Source organism: Onychomys torridus, chromosome 13, assembly GCF_903995425.1.
Source record: "Onychomys torridus chromosome 13, mOncTor1.1, whole genome shotgun sequence".
NCBI classification, from domain to species: domain Eukaryota; kingdom Metazoa; phylum Chordata; class Mammalia; order Rodentia; family Cricetidae; genus Onychomys; species Onychomys torridus.
The window spans coordinates 58829219-58856108 of NC_050455.1; the positions used below are offsets into that span (position 1 = coordinate 58829219).

The following is a 26890-nucleotide window of genomic DNA, read 5'->3' on the forward strand; positions in this document are numbered from 1 at the left end:
GTGTGAACCTGTCTTATCAGGCTGGGACAGGATATGAGGTGGAGAGAATCAAGTGGCCACCGAGTGCTCTGTCAAAAAAGATGCTATCTCAACATCGGTCTGTGTTGGTTTTCCACTGACCCTATGGCTGAAGACATCCTTGGCTTCCATCTAGTTCATCCAATGTTACATCATCAGGTACTAGAACTATAATTTGGCTGTGTCCTGTACCTTTGTCGCATCTCTGGCCTTCTAAACTTCACCTTCCTGTTTCTCTTAGCACATGAAATTGGCAAATGCCATAGAATACAGTTCAGTGGTTCATTAAACACACATCTATTATGGAAATGTGAAGTGGTTTTAAAATAATGATCCAACCCATGCAGAAACTTAAAACTAGTGATAAATGTCAACAATGGTGAAATTTCTATACCAATATTAGGTAAGTCACTGAGAAGTAAAAACCTGTGTTTTATTCACTAGGACAAACCCATATGGGAGACCAGCCAAACGACGTTTATGCCTGGCCTTAATAAAACTAGATTCTTTAAAAGCCTAAATTTCATCTTGGTATCTTTTTAACCTGTCCTTTTAAAGGTTCTTTATAAGAAATAGTTTTACTGTTTCTTGGTTTGGGGATGTAGCTTGTGGGAAGAACGCTTGCTTAAGGTGATAAATTCAGTCTTACCACTGAAAAAATAAAGAGTACTTTTCAAACTACTTGGTGGTGGTTTGAATAAGAATGGCCCCACAGGCTCAGATGTTTGAACACTTGGTCTCCAGTTGGTAAACTATTTGGGCAGGATTAGGAGGTGTGGCCTTGATGGAGGAGGTGCGCCTCCAGGGAGTGGGTTTTGAGGCTTCAAAAGGCTTGTGCCACTTTCAGTGTGTGCCTCTCTCTCTGCCTCCAGCTTACAAATCAAGATGTAAGCTCTCACCTGTTCCCACCACCCATGCCTCTGCTCTGTCATGATGGACTCTAATGCTTTGGAAACCATAAACCCCAAATTAAATATTTTCTTTTGTAAGTGGCCTTTGATCCATGGTGTTTTATCACAGCCGTAGAGAAGTAAGACTTTTTACTTCCACTTTAGGAATGTGTTTTTAATCGAGATAGAAAGTGTTGATGAAAGACATTATGGAGATGCAAAATAATTTATAAAATATGTTGACCTAAGTTGTGGATCAAAATAATTCCACCTCTGCTTTATCCCCTTACAGGTTAACAGATATGGACATCTCCACCAGGATTTGGAGACTAGTTTCAATGGGCACTAAAATTCAGGACTAGATTTGTTAACAAAGGTAAAGAAACCAGGAGTCTAAAATGGTTTTTCTAATAGAAAAAGAAAAAAAAATCACCTAGTTATTCTGCCTGTCCAGGAAACTAAGCAAGAGAATACAAATTTGTGATCCAACCCAGAGTTTTAAGTGAGAGCTAAGGATCTTCTAAGCTGTGATACTTATGTGTTAAGATGTATTAATACACTTAAGAGCCAGTTTGGAGTTTTATTTGAGGAACATTTTAGTGATGGTTATAACTATTCAGTATAAGAAACTAACCTTATTTGAGCACCTTGAACACAATTCCTCACTGCTTCAAGCACAGTTGTGTAATAACTCTCTTAGCCTGTATGGACCCCCGTGAGTAGTAGTATCTCCTTTCTATAAATGTAGAAAGTTGAAAGTCAAAGCCCAAGCAGTTTGTCAGCTTTTGTTTCAGGAGTTGGTCTTCAAATCCAGATACATTACCGTGTTCTTTGTACATCTCTCCGGCCTCCCCAGCTGAACAGGGTTGGTGGGCTGAAGGACCAATGATCCCCCCAGCTGCCTGAAGGCATTCACAGGAGACTCAACGTCTTCATTGTTCTTGCTGTACTTAACTGTTGTGCTTAGTTAGGGACCCACTACATATTACCATAGACTAGGTGGGTTATAAATAGCACAAGTGGATATACTATATGGCACCAGAGTGCCATAATGTTTGGTTTCTGGTCAGGGCACCCTTCTGGAATGCAGATTGCTAGGTTATGGCTGTGTCCTCAGGGCAGAGGGGGCAAATAAGCTGTCTGAAGTCACCGAGAAAGACACTAAGCTTATATCCAGGAAGTCTCCGCTCTCGTGACCTAATCACCACCCAATTTCAGTCTATGAATGCGATGGAATGAAAACAGTCATTTGTAGTACTTACCAGCAAGGAGAGATGTAGTCAATGTGTTTAAACTGAATTGCTTTGAATATGATCTTGTCTGAATAGTTGACATTTCATTAAAGGATTCAATAAAGCATAATCTCTCATGAATTTTTTCCAAGGAGAGAGAACAGGTAATATAAAGACCTTGAGATAGGAAGTTTCTGGGTTACATTTGAGGAATATCCAGGAGATTGTGTCTAAGTGAACAGGAGGATAGCCGGTAGGTCTAGGCTTGGAGAGGAAATCTGCCAATCACTTTAACAGTGTTAATACCATGAGCACATGATGAGCATAGTGTGACACATGGAAGGAAAAAAAAGAAGCTTTTTAGAAATAAAGGTTTATTGAACAACTATAACCTGCCATGCTCTGAGCATTTTTTTAAACCTCTTAGGACTTTATTTAACACATTGACTCTACAGGATGTTATGTATATGCTAATTTTACATCAAGAAGAAAATAAGAAAGTAGAAATGTTACATATCATACTTTACACAGGGCAAAGATCGGATTTCACCCAGGTCCCTGATTGCAAATTCTGGCTTTATACACAATAGAACGTTTTTTCATTTGAAGAAAAGTCTTTGAATGGAAGTGATCAAGTAATTCTTTTGAATTGCTAAATGACAGATGTGGTTAAAAAATAGTATTAAAATGTAATAGAGCACACCTATAGCACCAACTAGTTGAGAGACTGGAGCAGAAGAGTGCCTTCAGTTTATGAGTTCAAAATTTTCTGCAACATGGCACTTTCTTGTTTATATGATTGTATTTTACCAATCATTTGTTTTTAAATTTTCACAGGTAGATGGAGTTTAAGGCAATTGCCCAACAAACTGCTGAAGAAATTTTAGCTTACAGTCAAGATATATCTGACTGGAAAGTTGTTAAATCTTCAGTAAGAAAAAAGTATTTTTCAAGAGTTTATTTTTTAATTATTTTTTTTTACTATAAAGACATTTTAAAATAATATGTTCTTTTGTCAGCCAGAAAAACATAGTTTTACTTTTGTTTTGTTTTTTGTTTGTTTTGTTTTCTGTATCTGACAGTTAATTTATTTCTGGATTTTATTCCCCTTTGAGAAAAAGATAACTGTTTCCAAGAAGACTTCTAAAAAATTCCACGGAAATCTGTAAGTACATTTTCCCATTTACAGGCATTGTTTTAAGTTCAATGGCTTTACCAAATCTGGAAGTCAATACCGCTTCATAACTAGAACAAACTATTTAATAGTCACTGGGAAATGATGCCTGAAGTCATGTGCTTTTCATAAGCTAGAGCAATTGTGTATTGTGCAACAGTTTTCAGACATGAATACAGTCACAAAGTAAATTGCTTCTGGACAGTGTAGAACAATTTGCTCATATGCACAAGGCCCTGAGCTCCATTCCTAACACCAGGAAACTACAATATGTGCATAAAAACTCCTTCTCATTCACTAGGATGGGGAAGTTCTACAAAAGTGCATTAACGTTTCTTGCTAACAGTAGCATTTTTAAGATGTTTAGAATGCTTCACTTTTCTCTCAAACCACTAAAAAGTAATTTCCCCATCAGTTTTTTTCTCTTTCTCTTAAGTGCAGATTTTTTTTTTCCTATGAAGTGCTTTAGAAGCATGTTTTTGAGCTTGGACTGTTTCAAACACAAGTATACTAAAGGTGAATGAATGTACTGACTTTTTTTTTTAGGTGTTCTCGTATAGTTCCTGGTATCACATCTGTTCCCTCAGATCACTGTGTTATTGAGACAACCATGACCAAATTTTAGAAAACACTTCGTTGAAAACCTATACTTGTACCTCTGGCTGTCAGTGGGATTTTTGTGGTTGTTTTTTGTTTGTTTGTTTTTCATCTTACTAAAGTCTACCGGTATTTGTGCACCAGTTTTTGTGAGTTTGTTGTTGTTTTGGAGATCGCTCTCACTAACTCAACTTCTCCTGCTTTAGACACCTGCATGCCATTTGTTTTATTAATAGATAAGGATGACATGAATTTCTCTTATTCATTTTAATAAGTATCAAGAAGGTAATTCTTTCTTTTGTTGTCTAAGCAATAGATGACCTTAACAGTGGCACTTTCAAAAGTGAACCGAGGGTGGGAGAGGTATAGGTATACTCAAGTCCAGGTATACCAGGGAAGTAAAACCTATTTTAAGGGTCAGCTTGACACAATGTAGAATCACTTAGGAAAATAGTCTCAGAGAAGGATTTTCTAGACTAGGTTAGTCTGTTGGTATGTTGCGGGGCAGGGGCGGAGGGGTGTCTTGATCAATTGATATATAGGAAGACCTAGGCCACTGTGGGTGGCGCCATTCCTTTAGCCTGCTTTTGTCACAGAATCTATCTGTGGTCTGCCCTTGTGGGTTAAGTATTATCTGCAGCATGTCACTATCCAGTCGTTAACCCATTCTGAAAATAGACTAGCAAAGCAACCCTTGTTAAATACTGATTAATTTGAGAAGTTGAGATAACCCCGATAGTACCGTGTATACTAATCCGTTAGTATTAATGGAAAGGGAAAGAAGAGGAGGCAGTCCATCGCGATGAGACCAGTGATAGGCACTAGGTTGTTAGGTGGGAAGTTGACCAAGAGGCTGTCCACAGGAATGGGAATGATTGCATGAAGGAGAAATGGCATAGGTATGTGGGGAATACGTACCCAGATATACACCAGGCCAGCCTGAGTGCAGAAGAGCAAGGAGTCAAAGGGGGGAAGAGAAGGTTCAAACAGTAGGTGGCAGTATTGTCCCGCTACAAGGCCCGCTGAAGTGCAGCTAAGAAATAACTATGGTAGGGAAGCAGGGCCGGTGGAGTTTTAGGCTATGAAAGGGCTGGTGGAAGACAGCTCTGTTCTCACAGGGTTAGGAGCGGCTGGTGCCCAAACATTGCCTAGTTCCATAACTGGCCTTCTTATTGCACATTTGTGTTTCTTCTCATGAAAGATGTCGGCTCAGTTTATCAGCCCATTCACTGACGGGCAGGGAAGGTTTGGGTGCTCATTCATTGCAGTTTTTTGAAATACAGTGTAGGCATTAACAGTTTGAAGTACAGCCGGCCAAGATGCTCTCACTCTGTGGGCTGCCGTTCCCTCTGCTGGTCTCCTTCACTCTGCAGTAGCTTTTTAACTGTGTGTCCACGCTAAGGCTCCTTCCTATGCTGGCGGGCTTCTAGTCACAAGTTTATTTCCTACACCTGCATCCTGAAGTATTTTCCCTTACCAGTCTCAGAGTTTCATGTCTTACATTAAGGTTTTTGATCTAGTTTGCATTGATTTTTTTTTGTGCAAAGTGAAAGATACAAACCCGATTTTTTCATTCATCTACAGGCTAATATTCTGCTTTTCCAGCACCATTTATTTAGAAGGCTGTCTTTTCTCGAGTGTATCTTTTGATTAATCTTTTTCATTTAGATTGCATTACTCTTTGGTCAGTTTGGCTAAGAGTTGGTCAGTTCTATTCTTTTCAAACAACCAACTCATCTGACAACTTCTCTGTCTTTTCTGTGGAGCAGTGGCCCTGGATTGTTGAGCCTTTCACGTTTGCTGGAAGCTTTCTAGTCTCCTCTTACAGTTGGTGTTGCCATGGTGCCTGGGTTAGACCACGGTCTGCCATGGACTGTTGCAGGAGACGAGGATTATGAGCACTGGTAATCTCTCAATCTCCGATTCGAATACCCTCCTTTGTCAGTCCCCTGCGCTCTGCTGGAGACAGGTCCACCTGATTTGGATTCCCAGCCAGGTGCAGTACTGCTGAATCTGGACCCTTACAGCACTTCTGTCTACGGTCACTAGCACAAAGCTGGCTCATTCACTCTTTTAATAAGAATGTATTTTTAGGGGTTGGGGATTTAGCTCAGTGGTAGAGCGCTTGCCTAGCAAGGGCAAGGCCCTGGGTTCGGTCCTCAGCTCTGGCAAAAAAAAAAAAAAAAAAAAAAAAAAAAAAATGTATTTTTAAAACATACTAGAGAAAAATTTGGTGGTAGTGCACGCCTTTAATCCCAGCACTTGGGAGGCAGAGGCAGGAAGATCTCTGTGAGTTTGAGGCCAGCCTGGTCTACAAAACAAGTTCCAGGACAGTTGGGGCTTGAAAGACCAAAAGAAACAGGTAATCTACATATTTTATTAACATTTGTGCTTTTCGTCAGTAATTTACTGCCCCCAGAAGGACCTCTAGTGGTTTTGAACACTTGGTTTTATGCATCAGAAGAAAGGCACATCTTTCCCCTTCTGCTCTCAACTACCCATTCCTCTAATCTTACCAGGCATTACAACCAAATACAATTTAGTTTACTCCCGCACACCCCACAATATAAATATCATTACTTCTACTCCCCGCTCCTGTCAGGTGAATACCTGCCTACATAGGAGACTGTCCCCAAGTGCCTACATTGTAATAGTGAAGGGAAAACTTTCAGAAGCAAGCAGGACTTTGCTTCAGAGGCTACCTGGATTACCTCAATCATCATTTCTTCGGAACCCTACGTCTGTCCCATGGATGTGTGGAATAACTGAGGCACATTATCCAGAGAAGGCATCAACCAGAGTCTACCTTCTGCTTTAACATTGAATGCTTATTTACCATTTTCCATTGTCTCATAATACTGTCACCAATAATCGAAAAACAGACTTCCGATTCTCCCACAAAGAGCCTCAACACCGTGTTCCCTCTTTACCCTCCATATTCCTGTGCTTTCTAGTTGTCCGCACTTATTCTCTCCAGTGGGGCCTCGGGTTATATGTCTAGCTGTCCAGCAGGATGAAATCCGTAAGGGTAGAAAATAGACCCTCAGATGTACATTTAAATAGTTTACAGTTGGTGTCACTTGGTGAACAGCTATTAAAAGACAGTGTTAGTCATCATCAGTAATTACATTTCAGAAAAAAACTGCTTTATGAAAGGGTAATTAGGTGTTGTTAGGTATAGGTGAGAAATGCGAAAAGGTTGTCACTATATTAGAGTTTACAATCTTACTACCGAGAGACCTTAGATGCGTAAAGGACAATCTGTGGCAGTGTGTGCAGACGTCTGAACAAAAAATTGTATGTGAATTCTGTTTTATGTCTGACATTGTTGCATTACATGGTGATTATTTGTGTTTATTTCTCCCCAGGCTTAAAACACACTCTCTCTCTCTCTCAAATAGTAACCTCTTAAAAACATTTTTGGGGGCTGGAGGAGTGGCTCCCCAGTTAGAGCACTGGCTGCTTTTGCAGAGGTCCTGAGTTCAATTCCCAGTACCCACCATCTATAACTCTAGTGACATGGGATCCGATGCCCTCTTCTGATGTGTAAATGTACATGCAGACAAACCGCCCATATACATAAAGCACATAAATCAATAAGTCTTTAAAAAAATTTGAAAGGCCAGTAGTGGTCTCCCACACCTTTAATCTCAGCACTTGGGAGGCAGAGACAGGCAGATCCCTGTGAGTTCCAGGCCTGCCTGGTCTACAGATCGAGTTTCAGGATAGCCAGGGCTACACAAAGAAACCCTGTCTCAAGAAATCAAAAAAATAAAAAATATATTTGACATGAAGGAAATAAACCTTACATTAAGGTATTTCAGAATACCTCATAGAGGAAATTGGGTACCCACTAAGCTTTTAAAGAAAAAGTCAAGTGTAGTTAGAGTTTTCCTGCCTGGCCCAGTCAGGACAAATCTCTCTCACCCGCCAGTCCCACAGTCACTCAGACCCAACCAAGAAAGCACACAGAAACTTACATTTGTTTAGAAACTGTATGGCCGTGGCAGGCTGCTTGTTATCTACTTCTTCTATCTTAAATTAACCCATTTCTGCTTATCTATACTTTGCCACATGGCTTGTGGCTTACCAGTGTCTTTACATGTTGCTTCTCATGGCGGCGGCTGGCGGTGTCTCTCTCCAGTCTTCTACTTCCCAGAATTCTCTTCTCTCTTGTCCCACCTATACTTCCTGCCTGGCCACTGGCCAATCAGAATTTTATTTACACAGAGCCATATCCACAGCAGTCAAGTGCACAAGGAAGTTGTCTAAAGAATTCCTTGTCTGACCAAATCATGGAAGCCAGCCAGACATAAAGGCACGTGCCTGTAATTCTAGCTTTGGCATTCAGGAGGCTGAGGTGCTTAACTTTGAGACCATCCTGAGGTTCATAAAATGTTGCACGGTTGGGGCTGCACAGCTTGGCCCTGCCTCAGTAAACCAAAAACAAAAGTAGAGGGTAATAATTTCCCACATGTGTAACTACTCTTCTCTCTAGTAAAGACATTTTTGTTCTTTTCACGCTCTCTGAAGAAATTTTAATTTTTTAGAGACTTAAAAGTTTGACCTCAAAACATCTGTTGTCCTTCTTTGAAAGAAATGAAAAAAAAGTAAGGGTGTGGCCATACTACTCTGATTTCACTTTCAGCTGGCAACCTTCTGCAATAGTGGATTTGAATCCAGTTTTCTCCCACCACATTAATTTCTTTTTTTGTTTGTTTGTTTGGTTGGTTTTTGTTTTTTGTTTTTCGAGACAGGGTTTCTCTGTGTAGCTTTGCGCCTTTCCTGGAACTCGCTATGGAGACCAGGCTAGCCTCGAACTCACAGAGATCCGCCTGCCTCTGCCTCCCAAGTACTGGGATTAAAGGCGTTAATTTCTTGATGGATAACAACATCACACAGAATTTAAAAGTCACTGTCTGTATTTAAAAAAAAAATAGGGTTTCAGTCTGGTCTTGAACTCACCTGGTGGCCTATACAGAGGTCATCCAGAATGATTCTCCTGCCTGCTCAGCCTCTTGAGTAGCTGAGGTCACAGGCCTGCGCCCTCAGGCCTGGCTAGAAGAGTGAACTTTGAAATAATTGCTGCATTAAATAATATTAAATAATGTTTATTTAATAGGCTATGCTAGATCCAGTTCAATACACTGTATTAAATAAAAGTATTTAAAATTTTATATAAAGTTCCCTTAGAATATGTAAGATAAAGAATCTAAGTAAAAATGAATTTTGTGCTTACACTGAGCTCATCCCCAAGATTTCTCATTTTATAACTATGCAAATACTAAAAAAAAAAATTAATAAATTGTAGTAATAAAGTATGTTTACATATAAAATATAATAAATAAAATAGTGAAAATAAAAAGCACTTTTGGTCCCAGGTGTTTTGATATCAGATATCAGTTTCACAATTTCTTGACTATGGTTTGCTGTCTTTTATTTCAGCAGCACTATATCCTCAGCTTACACCAAATTCTTCAATTTTCTTTACTTTGATAACCATAGATATCGCGTTGAAGGAATAATTCCATTATCAACAGCTAAGCTCTCCAGTTTCCTCTACCAGCCTGAAAACAGAATTAAGTGGGATAAATTATTGAAATCGTACAACGTGTTACACAAGATTGATTCGGTAATTTAGTATTGAATAGTAAAGAATTGTTTACGGTATTAGTATATTTTTTAACTAATGTGAGTTATTAAATCTGTGTAGTATTCAATAGTGTCTTAGATTCAAATTAGCTGTTTCTTATTACAGGGTTTGGGATTGAGCCAAGGGTCATTTGCATGCCAAGCAAACACTGTATCACTAAACACACACACACACACACACACACACACACACACACAAACACACAAACACACACACATACACACAACATACACATATACCACTACTTTTATTAAAATTTAGTTTGAGATGATAGCTCACTTATTTGCCCAGGCTACTCTCAACCTCTGTTTTCTGAGTTACAGAATTATAAGCATGGACATCTAGCTGGAATGTTATAAAAGCCTTTAAATGTCCATTTTTATTAGTCAAGAGTTTAATTCCAATTAGCTTTGTTTTGTTTGTAAATAATTATCACATTCCTAATCTGCCAGTCTCTTGATGATATGTACATATTGCTGTGAGGGAATTAAACTTAGCTATTCACCTCTACTATCTGAAAACATGCCTTGTTGATGAGGAGTCGAAATTGTATTGGGGGAGAGCATGGTATATCCACATGAGTGCAGGTGCTCAAGGCAGACAGAGGCAGAGAATCCCTGTGGAGCTGTCCTTACTAACGGTTGTGAGCTGTCTCGTGTGGATGCTGGATGCCGAACTCTGGTCCTCTGAAACGACAGTACATGCCGTTATCCTCTGAGCATCCTTCCAGCCATGAGTTTGGGTTTTGTTGCAGCTGTTTTGGTTTTTAAGAAACCCACATGGTCCCAGTTCTTCCTACACTGCCCATACTGGCCTGGAACTGGAGATTCTCCTGCCGCATCAGTAATACGACTCCAAGTTTCCTGGTGGAGTTCAGTGTATAAAGATGGCAGTAGAGAACAGGTACAATATTGATATGTACCATAAAGACTTAAGAAGAAAGAGTAGGTACTATTAACAATTAAAGACCAGGACTGGTGAGTTAGCCTAAAGAGTAGGTGCTGAAATATCACAGATGCTAAATCAGATTAAGATGCCCAATAAAATCTCCCATCACAACTGAAGGGGGGGAAAAGATGAAATAGGACAGTTAGGAAGCCATAAGAACAATCTAAATGGAATCTTACGGTGGTTTACGCTGGGGCAAAAGCAGTATGGAGCAAGGAGAATCAGAGGATGGAAGACACAGCCTAGGGATGTGTCAGCACTCATGGGCCAGCTAGCCTGTTGTATATAGTAGCAAACAACAGAGACGTCTTGCTTCAACCAAAGTGGACTGCAAGAATCTACAACCAAGGTTGTCCTCTAACCTCCACACGTGCACTGTTGTAAACATGTGCATGCATACACACACACACACACACACACACACACACACACACACACACGATAAAAAAGCAAAACATTTTGAAAGACTCAAGACAAAGTATGAACTAATGAAAGAACACTTTATGGCAGCACATATACTAAAAACCACACAGAGAAAATTTTATGACTTCTATGTAAGCATGACATGCAAAGTAGTGAAGTCTTCCATATTTTAAAACATGGGAAACCCCAATGTAGTTAGTCAAGCAATGTGAAAAACAAAATAAAATATCTTGTTTGAAAATTAGCTAGCTGAACTGCCTAGAAGAGGCCCAGGCAAATGAAGCCACCTGGAACAGACACTCTCAGACACTGAGCTGCTTGCCAGAAATGCAGTGAACTCCCAGGTTTCCGGCTTTTATGAGCTGAATACCTGTGCTCGGTGGGCTTTGGTAGTGCAGATGTCTTTGAGTCATTTCTGCTCCTGTAAATAAGTAACCTCCCACCCATATTCCGGAGTAACCCTTTTGTTTATCAAGTTGGACTTTGGTGTATATCCTTATGTTGCTCTCTCATAGGCACCCTTTCTGGGATGAGTAGATCTGTATTTTATGTCTCCCCAGAAAAAGTCTGTCATGCAACCCAGGCCAACAGAGAACTGAAATCACTGAAAGGGATGGTGACTGTGGGTCCTTTCAGTGAGGACAGCTGTTGGACCCTGGGAGATCTCACACGCAGGACAGACTTGGAAGAATTTGCAGCTAGGCCATCCGAAATCCAGTTTCACCAGATGGTTTCAAATACTGGTCATTAATTTTAGGCCTCATGCCATAAAGTGCCACATCAGTGTATTTTTTCAGAATATTTTACCAACCCCACAGAAGGACAAAATAGTGCTGTACAGAAATCAGAAGACCTCAGCTCTAATTCTGAACTGCTTTCTAGCTGTGCATAGAATTTCATCTGATGGGCCTTGTCCTCTCTGTCTACAAATAGAATAAATGATCTTCAGATTCTTTGCTGAATGTTGTGCACACCTAACTGTGACTCTGATGTTCCTTAACACTATCAATGCAGGCTGATTTGGTAAGACCGTCTAAAGACAGACTAAACATACATGATGAAGTTCTTGGGGAACAATAAATCATTGACATTAAGTGACTTTTGCAACCTTTATGGTTTGATTTGTTGCAGGACACATTTATATGTCATACCATTACGAATAGTTTTGCCATGGGCTCCATTTCCCCTAGAGACTTTATCGACGTAGTATACGTCAAACACTATGAAGGGAATGTTGACATTATCTGTGGTGAGTTGAAACATTTTGCCCATGTTTTAGAATTACTATGTGTCATTAAAACTGTTTTGCCTTTAATAGTTAGTATTAATGGTTTAGAAGAAACTATAGTTCCAGTTCTTTTGTTTGTTTATTCAGCGCAACCAAAAGGCTTGTGTCATGTACCCAGGCCAGGTATTTCACCTAATCCAAGACGTGCTGTGGAGATAAGTCAGTTGCTCCTGGACTTTTGCAGAAAGCACTATGGAATCAATACAGATAGAGACTAAAAACTAAAATTTTAATGTATACATTTTTAATCCTATGAAACAAAACTAGCCCTTTTTATATAATTTTATACGTGGCTTGTTTAAAATGGCCATATATAATAATTGTTACAGTACTGATTATAAAGTATGATAATACTGAGTACTGCTGGGTGGGTCTTTCCTTAAATGTACCTATATCTCATCTAGGAATGCAAGTTTTGATATAGCCCTAGCCTTCTCTGCAATAATGTGACTCTGTGAAACACAAATTATCTTTATTTGGTAAATTGTGTTACTGACACAAAGCCTTTTCACACCACAAGAGTTTGGACTCTGAAAGCTTAAGATCATGTATAATGAAAGTACTTTGGCAGAGTAGCAGTAAAGATACCAGTTTTCTTCTTGAATTTGATCTAATCCTATAATTTCTATAAGAATATTTTCTTTCCTGTAAGTTACTCAGGGATAGACAGTGAAGCTGTGTTATTGCTTCCCAGTACTTACAATGGGATGACTCCAGAATTCTGTTTCACAGACAAAACTTTTCAGCTCCCTGACTCAAAGCCAGTTTTCTGGGTCTTATAGCAGATCATTAAAGATGAATGTTCTCACCGGGCAGTGGAGGCACACACCTTTAGTCCCAGCACTGGGGAGGCAGAACTAGGCGGATCTTTGTGAGTTCAAGGCCAGCCTGGTCTACAGAGTGAGATCCAAGACAGGCACCAAAACTACATAGAGAAACCCTGTCTCAAAAAACAAACAAACAAACAAACAAACAAAAAACCTAAAAGAAAAAAATTAAAGATGAATGGTCTCATAAAATATGTATACATATTTTAATCATTGTCTTCAAAGTTTCATCACACAAAATGTTTTTGCTACGTACTATATGAAATTTTGCCTTTTCTGAATTGTAGGTCTATAATTTTCCATTTTAAAATCAAGGTGTTTCTAGCCTCTATTAATAGTTTGAGGAAGGTAAAACAGCAGCTGAGGTTTTAGCTCAATGTCACGGTACTGTCACAGCCATATGAGGCCCTGGGCTCCATCCAGCACAGTAAAATTAGAAAATAAATAAACAAACGCATGATGGAGCATGCCTTCGTCTCAGTGCTTGGGAGGCAGAGGCAGATGAATCTCTATGAATTTGAGGCTACCCTTGTGTACATAGTGAGTTCTAAGCCAACCAGGACTATATATTGAAATCCTGTCTCAAAAAATAGTAAGTAAATAAAACAATGTAAGTTTAAACTAGTGACTAGAAATAACCATTCATTTTATGCAGCAACAAAGCTAAATTTTCTTAAATTTCCGCTGAGTAAATGTTCAATGTATAGTCAGTTTTCTTCTTGGTGTTTTTAAAGCTTTATTCTGCACTTTGCTTTGAGCTAAATATTTTGTATGTATAGTCTCACTAAGGTTAAAACTGAAGTTTCCAGAAACTGAGCAGTAAAAATATTGATTTAGCTATGTAATAAGCTACTGAATTTAAAACTCTAGTCTTTCTGCTTTTCAAAACAAATGCTACCTACCACAGCACATGCCTCACTAAAGACTCACACTTTTTGGTAAACTAACAGATTTAACAGAAGAAAAGAAATACAAGATTAGTCTCCATGTTTTACATGGAAATGTTTTTCTCACTCTGGCAATACCGCCATACCAGCCTAACGACGGGCTCTGTTTCGGGAGCGAGTCAAAATGGAATAGCCACTCGGCCACATTCCTCCTCCACACTGGTGCTTCACTTGGCATTTTGCATAGCCTTTGCTAAAATAATTTAGGAAAATTCATGGTATCTAGCTGTAGCAAAAGTGATAAATTTGTAAACTGTTTAGAAAATATATAATTGTCTTAAATTTCACCTTCCTTCTTTTCACTGCAACGTACATATTATGCTGCATAATTAATTACTAAGGTAAAACTAAGTTTTAATGACACTTTGAAATTAGTGCATGGAATTAACAGAGGAGAGCATTTCAAGTGTCTAAGTACTTCAGAGATTTCATGGAGAATAAAAGTATTAACAAAAGTCAATGAGCCCCAATAAAACAATCTTTTATGCTTTGTTCTTTTGTTTCAAACCTCAGAAAGTAACTAAGTGATACTTTTAAAGAACTTTTCTTGTTTAAAAATATACAAGCATCTTTAGGGGTACTAGTACAAATACACACACACACACACACACACACACACTGTGAAACTAGTGTTAACACTGAAGTCAAAAGACATCATATATTTTAAGATTATGCTTCTGGAAATAATGTTTGTCCTTGTGAAACTGTCTCATTTCACCTTTTGTAATCACAGCTCATAGTGTGGACTTCCCAGGATATCCTCCGACTTCCCGTTATGTCCGTGGCTATAACTACCCTTCTGGCTATATATGTTCACCTCTCAAAGAGTAAGTGCTACTGTTCATAGGTGTCTATTTTAACAGGGTTTTTCATTTCCACTTAGGATTTACTTCAGGATCCCTAGCTTACGAATAGAAATATGTACCAATATACTTTATTGGGAGAAAAAAAAACTGCCCCATAAGCAATTTTAAAAATAACTTTTTTTATTTTTGTCTTAAATATAAGAACAGATAACTTACTATAAAATATATTCTAGGGCTCTGGGCATAATGAAACACACAAATATTTTGCCACAGCTAACCCTTCCATGCTGTCTATAGCCGGGTGTAGTCATTTAAGCCTAGAACTCAGCAGTGAAAGCAGGAGGACTACCGTGATGAGTTCAAGGCAAGGCTGATTGTACTACAGTGAATTGAAGGCCCAGTTGAGATGCATGGCCAAACTGTCTCAGAGAAGGGAAAATTAATAAAAGTAATTCTATAACTATAAGCATGATGTTGGCTTGGCCATCTTCTGTATGATGATTTTCATTTTATCTTGTTAGATTTTGTTTTCTTATGCTTTGTTGTTCTCTTCTAGAAGCCTGTTTTTTTTTGTTTGTTTGTGTTTTTGTTTTGTTTTGTTTTAGCTGAGGATTGAACCCAGGGTCTTGTGCTTGCTAGGCAAGCTCTCTACCACTGAGCTAAATCCCTGGCCCCGGCCTGTTCTTTCCTAAGAACAGAAAGGGAGTGGAAATGAATGGGAGGGGAGGTGGGGAAGAACTGGGAGGAGCAGAGGCAGGGAAACTGTATTCAGATTCTATTGTATGAGAAAAGAACCTATGTTTAATAAATGTGGAAATATAAATATATCTCATTGGAAAAAACTGCACATATATGCAGGAACATAGGTATATAATTTTCATTTCCTTATTTTTTCATTTTTAATAGAGGCAGATACTGTTTTTCTTATTAAGTAAAGAATGTATATATAAGGGCTCTTTAAAGTTGATAAATGCTACATAAACTGGAGTAGAACAAATGTTCAGAAAAAAGAAAAGGTATGAATTCTGAGGACTACGTATCTACTCAAAGGATAGAAGAAATAGCAAAAGGAAAGGGTAACTAAGCTGAGATTTTAAGATATCTTCTGACTACTTAATATTCTATGTAGAATTTTTATTTTATAAGGATCTGACCTCAGGTCACTGTCCCTTCCTCTTTTAGTTAATTGTCTTGTCATGTGCACGATAGAAAGAATCAAAGAGAATTAATTGAAGACTTCTCTCTATAAACTTGTCACTCCCTAAGGTCAAGTTAAGAATGCTTTATCTTTTGTAACTCTTTCTTTGCTTACAGAAACCCAGCATATTCCAAGCTAGTTGTATTTGTCCAGATAGACATGAGAGGAAAATGGCTTACATCGATCATTGAAAAAGCCATGCCATCCAACTTAGTGCACTTCTTCCTCAATGCAAAAGATGCCATAAAGGCGCGTGAAACTGCATCAGTACGTAGACGTCTCAGTAGGCAACCATCAGTACACAAAAAGAAATAAAGCAATTCTGCCATTAAACATAGAGATTGCAGACCATGCAAACTGCTAGTAAGTGTAGTTTGTCACTGCTGATTACTTCTAAGTCAATATACGTAAATCTATTCTATGTCTCTAGACATTATTCTTGTACTGAGGACGTGAATGCTTTGTCAAAATAAGAACTTCATTTTACAAGAAAACTCCATTAGATATAGCTTTTAATCTCACATGACATTAAATAATGTGCTATTAATACACTTTGCCCACCTGAATATGTTCCACATTCAGATCATAAACAAGCAGATATAGTCAGTAGTTGGCATTAATTAGAAGTTCATTAAGTATTCATCTGGGGATGGTGGCAAGCACCTGTAAGCCTGGCACTGGAGGGACTGAGATGGGACCAGCACGTGAAAGCAGCCTGAGCTACACAGGAAGACCCTATCTCAAAAATAAATAAAAAGTGTATTTTCAATTACCTTTCCCTCATTTACTACTTCAATTGAGAATTATGGGAACTTGAACATAAGAACTGAACACTGGGGAACTCAGAGTGCATCTAAGGGTAGAATAATAGCCTACCATATAACGACCCTGGATTCCATCTTTCACACCAGAAACTGTGGTGATATTGTGTCCCCCAATATATCATGCACCCTAATAAACTTTTCTGGGGTCAGAGAACAGGCACTAGATAGGCCAGAAAATGGTGACACACACACACACCTTTAATCCTAGCATTCTGGAGGCAGAGATCTGGATGGATCTCTGTGAGTTCAAAGCCACACTGGAAACAGCCAGGCATGTTGAAATACGCTTTAATCCCAGAAAGTGATGGCAGGAAGCAGAAAGGTATATAAGGCATAAGGACCAGGAACTAGGGTTCTTTTAAGGTTTTAGGCTTTTAGCAGCAGTTCAGCTGAGATCCATTCCAGTGAAGACTCAGAGGCTTTCAGTCTGAGGAAACAAGATCAGCTGAGAAGTTGGCAAGGTGAGGTTGGATGTGGCTTGTTCTGTTTATCTGATCTTTCAACACTCACCCCAATACCTGGCTCTGGGTTTGTTTTTATTAATAAGACCTTTTAAGATTCGTGTTACAAGAAACCAGTAACACTTCAATACATAACCAGTGATATTTATCTGAACCTCCATTTCCACTTGGGGATCAACAGGGTTGAGAGTCTCATTCTGTTTCCATTTCCTTCATCTGTGGTGTCATCAGTGACACCTAGAGAGACGAGCTCATGCCCCCACTGCAAAGGCAACATACCTATGCAAATTATTGTCCACCAAGAAGGTATCAGCAAGGGCGGGAAATGGCATTGAACTGTGACACACCTCTGCCATGAGGATCAGTCAATGCTCTGCTTTCTGTAGGGTAGAAATAAACGCTATCCAGCTCCTGTGCTAATAACAGCTAACGGTGAATCTGCCTTCTTAAAGGACCATTCTAGCAAAGAACTCTCATCTAAAATAGACAGGGAGCTTTCAAAATGTGTAGTATAAAAGCAGTCCAGTTGAAAAGTAGCCAAAGGCAATGGCCCTGAGAAAGGTACATGATTGAAAAACAAACTCAAAAGAGAAAAAACATGTTCCACAATATTAGCCGCTAGGTAAAATTCAAATTGAGATGTCGGCACACTTAGCAGAATGGCAGAAAGTTTTAAAAATAATCATAGGATCAAGTGTTGGCATACATTCAGAGAATGTCCACCTCCTTATTTCATTCGGCTGTCTCTATACTCAGCACTCTTTCAAGAGTTCTTTTTATTCTTTTAAATTCATTTTTTGAGATAAAAAAAATTCCACTGTCATGGAGGACATTACTACAGGATTAATACTTTTTAGAGGACAAAGATTGTCTTGGTTTCTCCTGTTACTGGTGCTTTGGTGTTGGGATTCCCACATTTGGTGTTAGGTCATTGATTTGTCGAATTAATTATTTGATATTTTTTGCTCACCCTTAGTCTTCCAGAGAAACTTGCACTGTTCAGGGGGTACCAGATTATTGCTAACACCCCATGGGATGGGGGATATGCAGCATCAGTGGGATGCTGCGCTCACTAGAGGGATTGACAGGACTAGAGTCTCCTTGGAGTGCTTTCTTTACTGAAGCTATAGGCAGGGCTGATTCTTCCTGAGTGTGCTGCGATGCTTCCCTGGGCAGTGATGGAGTTGGACCTTCCTGAGCTACTCCCCAGACTCACGTTCCCATAGCCACCCTCACCCATCATCAGCTCCAGGCTGGTTCACTGAAGGAGTGACCACTGGGACCTCTCAGCCTCCAACTAGGTACATCAGACTGAATCTTCAGACTGAAAAGAAAGACAAACATCAATAGGGATGGATGGACCACTCTTCAATAATAATTAAACAAGAGAGGAATAAGAAAACACCAAATACTACACAATCCACAAAATGAGAGGAAATGATACACATTTTTCAATAATAACTCTAAATATCAGTGGTCTTAACTTTGCTGTCAAAAGGCACATACTAGTATATTGGATTTGTTATTCTGAGAAACCACCTCACCGTAAAAGAGAAATGCTGCCTTATTAGCTACTTTTCTCTCCTTCTGAAAACACCATGACAGAATCACCTTCAGATGGAAGGGTTTATGGGGGCTTATGAGAATCCATCGCCATACAGCAGGGAAGCGTGGCACCAGGCAGAACCTGCTAGCTGGAGCAGCAACAGAGAGCTCACATCCTGAACCTAAATCTCACCTCTGGGGACACAGTTCCTCCAGCAAGGCCACAACTCCTAAACCTTGCCAAACAGTGTCACCAACAGGGGACCAAATATTCATAATGCCCGAGAATATATGAGGAGGGTGGATATTTCATTCAAACTATCATTCTTAGAGTTAAAGGCAAGCACTCTACCACTGAGCTAAATCCCCAACCCCAACAAACAAAAGTTTAATACCTTAATCCTATGCAGTTAAATGCCACCAGGTGGCGCGCTCCACGTTTTGCTTGTAGCTACCTTAGGCCCAAACCAAACATTTGGTCTGTTTTCCAAGGAAAACATACTAGTTTCTTACAGTAGCTTCCGCAACATTATTGCAACATTTACTAACAATTTCTTCAAACTCTTGTTACTCAGAAGCCTAAATATCATATATGTTGTATTTTTGTGGGACAGCCCAGCATTTCTAGATACCAACTTCTGTAGCAATTACTTCCAAATATACAAAAAAAAAAAACCTTTGTTCCATTATAAAATGAACCATATAATGTATTCTCTGAAGATTTTGATAGTCAATTCTAATCCTTCGCAAACTCTTATTTTTTACATAAAATTATTTTACATTCATATTTCAATATTTCTGCAATAAAAATTAAGTTTATAGTTTGATGGAATGTAATGAGAAGTGAATGCTCATCAAATTTTACCATATACTAGTTAAGATGCTTATCTGTATTTAGAAATGAATATTTGGGAGCTAAAATATCCAAATGGACATCATTATTTGTTAATGAGACTGACCAGATATATATCAATGACCAAATATAATAGAAAGCTTCAATAATTACATGACAATTGCATGCATAGTTTCATAGGATACAACTAATGATGCTGAAGTAGGCATGTGCTTAACTACCCAAAACTAAATACTGAATGTAGCTGAACACCAAGGCTAAAGCAGATATCTCAGTAACAGAGATATTTCAAGTATATGCCTTAAAATTGTTTTCATTACTAGGGTAATGAAAATGTAATATAATCATCAAATCAAATGACCTAAGGGCCAGGGCTACATATAGTTCAGTGGTAGAGCACTTATTTGCCAGGCATGAGGCTCTAGGCTCAGTCACCAGCACTACCACCCCCTCTCCCCGATAACTCCTCCCAAAAAGTCATGTGGCATCATGTAGATTGATAAATATGGGTTAATTTAAGTTGTAAGAGCTAGTTAGTAACAAGCCTATGCTATCAGCCAAGCATTTATAATTGATAAGTCTGCATGGTTATTTGGGAGCTGGCTGGTGGGACAGAAAATTCCACCTATACTAGATGATTAAAAACTTAAATCTGAATAAAGTTCTAAATCTCAAACTTGGCAAAAAAAGAAAGAAAGAAAGGAAGAAAGAAAGAAAGAGAAAGAAAGAAAGAAAGAAAGAAAGAAAGAAAGAAAGAAAGATCTAGGGGTTGGAGAGTAGCTGTCCGTAGTGTGTTTTCCTAACATGCAGAAGACCCTAGGCTCCATCCTCAGTACCACATAAACTGGGAGCTGTGTGTGGTGGAGGGTTGCAGGCTGGTAACCTGTATCCAAGCTTTCAAGAAGTAGAGGCAGGAGAATCAGAAAGTCAAGGTCTTCTTCAATAGTCAAGGCGATCCTGGGCTGGAGATTTTGTCTAAAAGTAAAAGTGGAAGGAGGAAGAGAAAGAGGGGAAAGGAGAGGGAGGGAGGGAGACCAATAACTAGACTTATAATAAAAAGTGCAGAGCCAAGAGAGGCCGTTTCTAAGCCCATAGTTCTGATATTTCAAAAGTAAATTGTATTTCTGAGATGCAAGGAAAAAAAAAAAAGACCCTCTCCCACAAGATAAACATTTGAGCAAACTTAAACATCAGTCATATACGATATTAATTGTAGGATGTTCAGGTTAAGGTGGCAGATCTGACTTCCATGTGTGTATGTGAAGGAGGTCAGAATAAGGAAAAATCGGTTTATTCCCAGAAAGAAACAGAGGAAGTGCTTTGTAAACCAGGAAGTGTGTTGGGGTGAGGCGTGGACAGGCAACGCAGAGAAGTCACTAGGCACAGCCTCAGCCACAGTTCACTGGTGGAGTTGGAGGAGCAGAATCCATTTCCAAAAAGTAAGCCTGACAACAGTCAGGTAGTCCTAGCCAGAGAACAAGCACACACAGTTAAGATTATATTGCTTTAGTAAAGTGGAAGTAGTTGCTCTCCACTAAGATTATTATTTCACTAGCTCTGGGTAGCTGGCTAGGTTTCCATTACCAATCATGATATCCTGTTGAATGGGCCTTCAGTCCCATTAGAGAGCTGCTGTTTCCCACCCAATGTCAGAGCCACCATTGCGCCTTTTGGGCTATGTTGCCATGCCAGACATTGTTGTGGTTCAGAGGCATCACACTGGGTAGGATTACTCATTGTTCCCTCCTTTGGCAGCTGGCAGAGCACCTACTTGTATTATGAAAGCTAGTCTTCAGGGTGGAATTGGGAAGGGTGTGGGAAGCTGGGATTAGAGTCACCAGGCTAGGCCACTGTGCAAGTTGTCCTGGGCAGGAATGAGCCTGGTAATTGGATGTATTTGGGAACAGATGATGTCAGATGGTCACAGGGTGAACTGCGCTAGCACACATAATCATTTTTTATGCTTAAGTTCGTTATTTGCTTTGTTATATTCATCTGAATTTTCAACACTTACTTGCTGTGTGATGGTCTGTATGTCAAATGTATTGCTCTGATTGGTTAAAATAAATAAAGTGCTAATTGGCCAGTAGCCAGGCAGGAAGGATAGGGTAGGCAGGACAAGGAGGAGGAGAATTGTGGGAGGTGGAAGGCTAGGTAGAGAGATACTGCCAGCCGCCTCCATGACAAGGAAGATGTAAGGTACTGGTAATCCATGAGCCACGTGGCAAAGTATAGATTAATAGAAATGGGCTAAATATAAGAGTAAGAGCTAGACAATGGTAGGCCTGAGCTAATGGCCAAGCAGTTTAAATAATATAAGTGTCTGTATGATTATTTTATATGTGGGTTGAGGGACCGCGGGGGCTTGGTGGCACCTGGAGAGAAGCTCTCCAACTACACTCACTCATTATTAGTAAATATGTTTTGTTGTTTTTCTAATCTCTTGCCCTCCATAATATTATTCTCTGCCCCTCTTTCACTTTCATTTACCCATTTCTCCACTTCCTGTCTTCTTCCTTCACTTCATGTACTCTTTCCAAACTAACTCTAAGCAGTTTTTAACATTATCATATTCTGCAATACTTTGCTGTTTCAGTTTTTGATCGCTAGTCATGTATTAGTAGTGAGCTATAGCTGATTTTAAGTGTATTTCTATCTCTTGCATGGTTGGACGTACCTGCTGCCAAAGCAGTCTTCTCCTCATTGAGCATTTCTAGGAATGGAGCCTTTCAGAGAACACTCTTCAATAAGAAGACCCCACACCACCACCACCACCACCACCACAAGAAACAGAAGAATAGCCAAACCACCAAATGTTCAGTCTCACCACAGAAACTCAAGAAACTTGAAAAGGCAAAATACTTTCTTGAATGAATAGTATGGTCATTGAAGAAAAATCATGGAATAAATTTATGAGTTCCTAAAACTAAATAACAATGAAACCACAACTTACTTGAACATGGTATAAGAAGAAAGTTTACAGCCATTTGTACTTACTTATAAAAAAACAAAGATCTCAAATAAATAATGATGCACCTTAGTGTCCTCGAAAAACAAAAATAACCCAAACTACAAAGGAGAAGATGGCAAGAAGTAAAGATGTGGACAGGAAGTAATCAAATGGAGACTAAGGTGCCAATACATAGGGATGTAGTACAGCATCGTTAGTATAAACAGCATCATAGCGTACCTGGTTCTGTGATATAGTCAAGATTGACAAACTCAAACTAACAAAAGAAGGAGAAGATCTAACTAAATCAAACGTGTGATGAAAAAGGAGAAACTACCACAGATGCCAAACACAGAACCATTAGCAAGTTCTGCACATTCCAGGGGCTGGAGAGATGGCTCCGCAGTTAGGAGTACACATTGCCCTTGCAGAGGAACTGGATTCAGAATGGAAAAGGAAGGAATACCAGAAACTCAATATGAAGCCAGTTTTACCCTGATACCTAAACAGGATAGACACACACACACACACACACACACACACACACACACACACACACAACTATAGACCTATAAATTTCTATTGTGAAATTAATACAAGATTTTTTTAATAAAATTATCAGCACCTGAATTCAAAAAAACAGTAATGAGATCATGGTTTTGTTCTAGGGATGCAAGGTTGCTTTAGTATATACAAATTCATAGATTCAATTCAGCATACAAATAGAGTTAAGGGTAGAAACCACATGCATATCTCAATTGTTTTTTGAAAGGCATTTGACAAAGTTAACAAGGCTTCACTTTAAAAAAAAAAAAAAAAAAAGGAATAGAAAGACTATACCTAAGCATAATAAAGGCTATATGATGAACCTGTAGCTAACATTTCCTAAATGAAGAAAAACATTTCTAAAATCTAGACCAAAACAGGGGAATCGGTACCATTCTTGCTCAAGATAGTGACTGAATTTTTATGTAGAACAATAAGAAAAGAAGGAAATAAAAGAGATACAAATGGAAAGGAACACATCTAGATCTCTGTTTGTAAAAGACGTAACACTCTATTTAAAAGACGTAACACTCTATTTAAAAGACACCTCCAAAAAAATCAGAAACTTGATAAATTTTTCAGCAAAGCAGCATGATGCAAAAACCAACACACAAAACAATATATTTTCTGTTCACCAACAGTGAACTTGCCATGAAAGAATTCAGGAAAAATATCCCATTCACAACAGCTTCAAAAAACAAAACAAAACAAAACAAAAAATACCTAAGAATCAACCTAAGCAAGGATGCAAGGAGCTATACACTATATAAAGTTTAATGAAAACTGAAGGAGACACTGTAGAGATGGGTTAAAAATGAAAGCAAAATCCTCCACTCTAACAATCACATCTTGGCTGACTGCAGATTGACTCAGTGACGACTTGCCAGCTTGCACAACTATACCCTCATTCCTAAGTGCCCCTGGATCTTGACCCCAAATGGTCAGTCCCAGGAAGGTTGAACGGTATTGTAAAATTGATTGCATATCAACACAGTTTGCTATAGACCTCTTGCCTATTCAAATTCAAACCACAAAAATGGCCCAATAACTTCTCACTACTTTTGGCAGGCACTAGAAGACAGAAAAGACCTCCCATGTTCATGGATTTTCAGAATTAATGTTGTAAACATGGCTACATTACTGTATTTCTGGAATTGATTTACAGATCAAAAGCATCACATCAGAATGTCAATAACATTCTTCACACCAGAGAAACAGTCCCAAAATTGATACTGAAACACAAAAGATCCCAAATAGCCAAAGGAATCCTCAGAAGAAAGATGAAAGCTGGAGGTATCATGACACGTGTGTGATCTCAAATTACATTACAGAGCCATAGTGACCAAAAAAAAAAAAAAAAAAAAGGCAGCATGATTCAGGCACAAAGCCAGATGTGTAGATCAGTGAAAAGGGAAGAGAATATCTAGATATACACACAGCAAGTACAGCCACTGTTGACAAAGATGCCAAAATTCACACTGGGGAAAAGTCCATCTCTTCAAAGGGTGCTGGGATAACTGGATTTCCAAATGTAGAAGTAGAGGAGATCCATTTCACACCCTGAACAAAAATCAGGTCAAAATGGGTCAAGTGCCCTGGTGGGCCTGAAGCTGCTGTGGGACACAGGAGGAAACACTTCTGGGTATAGGCATAGGCAAAGCAAACGATCCTTGCATTTCCCTGATGAGGAAGATGTTGAAAGCTTTTTTCAAGTATTGATTGGCCACTTGTGTTTTGTTATTTGAAAACTATAGCTCATTACCCAACTTACTAATTACTAATTGGATCTCTTTTTTTTTTTTCTGAAAAGCAAAGGAAAGAATCCCAAAAAAGTTTTAAATGACTGCATAGCAAAGGAAACCAATCATAGCATCTGGACCAGGCAGCTGTTCAGGCCACAAGCCCTGTAGCAGCCCTCCACCCTCATACCCCACCACCCACCACCACCCCTTCCCCCACACACTCACCCTGACCCTGATGGGCACACTGCTGAGAGCATTCTCCTTAATCTCTAGCTACCTAACTTCCAAGTACCCCAATTTCTCACCAGCAGAAGGGAGTTTATATCAAAGTGGGTATTAGGAGGCCACCCATCCTTCACCCCACCCTCTTTCCTGCCTTCTACTGGGGAATCCGGGAATCTGACTGCAGGCTTGTGCTAGGGAACACACCCCTTCCTCAGAGAGCCCTTAGGAGGGACCCTGGTTTTGCCTGAACCCAATTCCTTCCTTCAGAGTTCCCCCACCCCGCCCCCCATGCCATGCTGTCTCTCTGTGATGCTCAGGCCCTGACAGTTCTTCATAGTGTCTCCACCTTGTCTAGAGCAGATGCTGGGGCCTAAATTCTCCCCAGAGCCCCTGTTGTGCTGTTGCTTGTCCGTAAGCATTAGTAATCTAATGAACTTTTTAACCGGAACAATCTGATTCAGTGTCCACTTGAGTCTCACATCTGAGACTTTCAGAAACAATCAGCAGAGTAAAATTACACTGTACAAAATGAGAGAAAATATTGTCAACTAGATATCACACAGGGAATAAATATCTAGGATAAAGAACGGCAAAAATTAAATACAAAAAATTATCCAATTAGTAAGTTGGGTAATGAACTACAGTTTTCAAATAACAAAATGCAAGTGGCCAATCAATTCTTGAAAAAGCGTTCAACATTCTCTTCGTCGGGGAAATGCAAGCTGGATCTCATCTCAGGTTTGATCTCACCCAGCCCCAAAGAGTATCAAGGAAACAAGTGACAACAAATGGTGACGAGGACGTGGCGGTGTGGGGAAGGGACTCTTAGACGTTGCTGGTTGATAGGTCAAGTGTTGTAGCCACTATGGAGATCAGTGTGGAGTTTCTTCAAAGCAACAAAAAGTAAAACCACTATATAATCCAGCAAGACTACCTTTAGGGATACACTGGAAAGACTCTGTCCACATGCCACAGAAATAGTTGGACATCCCTCTTTATTGCTTCCCTACTCACAAGAGCCTGGAAATGGACTCTGCCTCTTTGTCCAGCAATGGATGAACACAAAAAGAAATGTGGTACCTATGCCCAATAGAATTTTATACAGCTGTAAAGAACAACAAAATAATGCCATTTACAGGAAAATCAAAGCACCGAGAAATCATTAAGCACAATGAACAAAGCTCAGACGAATATCACATTTCCCTAGTCTGTGCAAACCATGTTTAAAATTAAAAATATGTTTGTGTACATATTGCCAAACAGGAAAGAGAAAGGAGAAATCTTTAGGGAGGTGGGAGAATGTGAAGACAAAGAGGGTAACGGAGCACACAGTAAGAAAGCAGGTGAACTCACTAGGAGAAGGGAGCCCGCTTTGGGGGAGCACAAAGCAGAGAAGTGGGGTGGGGAACAAATGGAATAAGGCATAATATTATATCAAGATGAAATCCTTTCATTTCTATGATAACATAAAAACATAACAAAAGTTAACTGGGCATGGCAGTGCACACCTTTAATCCCAGCACTCAGGGGGCAGAGGCAGGTGGATCTCTGTGAGTTCAAGGTGAGCCTTGTCTATATACTAAATTGTAGGACATCCAGGGCTATGTAGAGACCCTTTCTCAAAAAAAAAAAAAAAAATACAGAGGGCCAAGGGGTAGGTATAGGAGAAATTTTCCTTACACTATTAATCAGGCCACATCTACTTGGCTCCTGACTACAGTAATTTATGCCCTATATAATTAT

The 26890-nt window shown here is 39.3% G+C and overlaps 1 protein-coding gene across 1 annotated transcript; it reads left to right on the forward strand.

Annotated features, from left to right (window-relative positions):
• Positions 1-2981: 2981 nt before the first annotated feature.
• On the forward strand, positions 2982-16374 carry Stard6 (StAR related lipid transfer domain containing 6). The gene is made up of 6 exons (XM_036205222.1): positions 2982-3071; positions 3256-3305; positions 9417-9543; positions 12067-12184; positions 14731-14824; positions 16118-16374. The coding sequence occupies exons 1-6, from the start codon at positions 2982-2984 to the stop codon at positions 16314-16316; spliced, it is 678 nt and encodes a 225-aa protein (XP_036061115.1). The 3' UTR covers positions 16317-16374.
• Positions 16375-26890: the final 10516 nt, after the last annotated feature.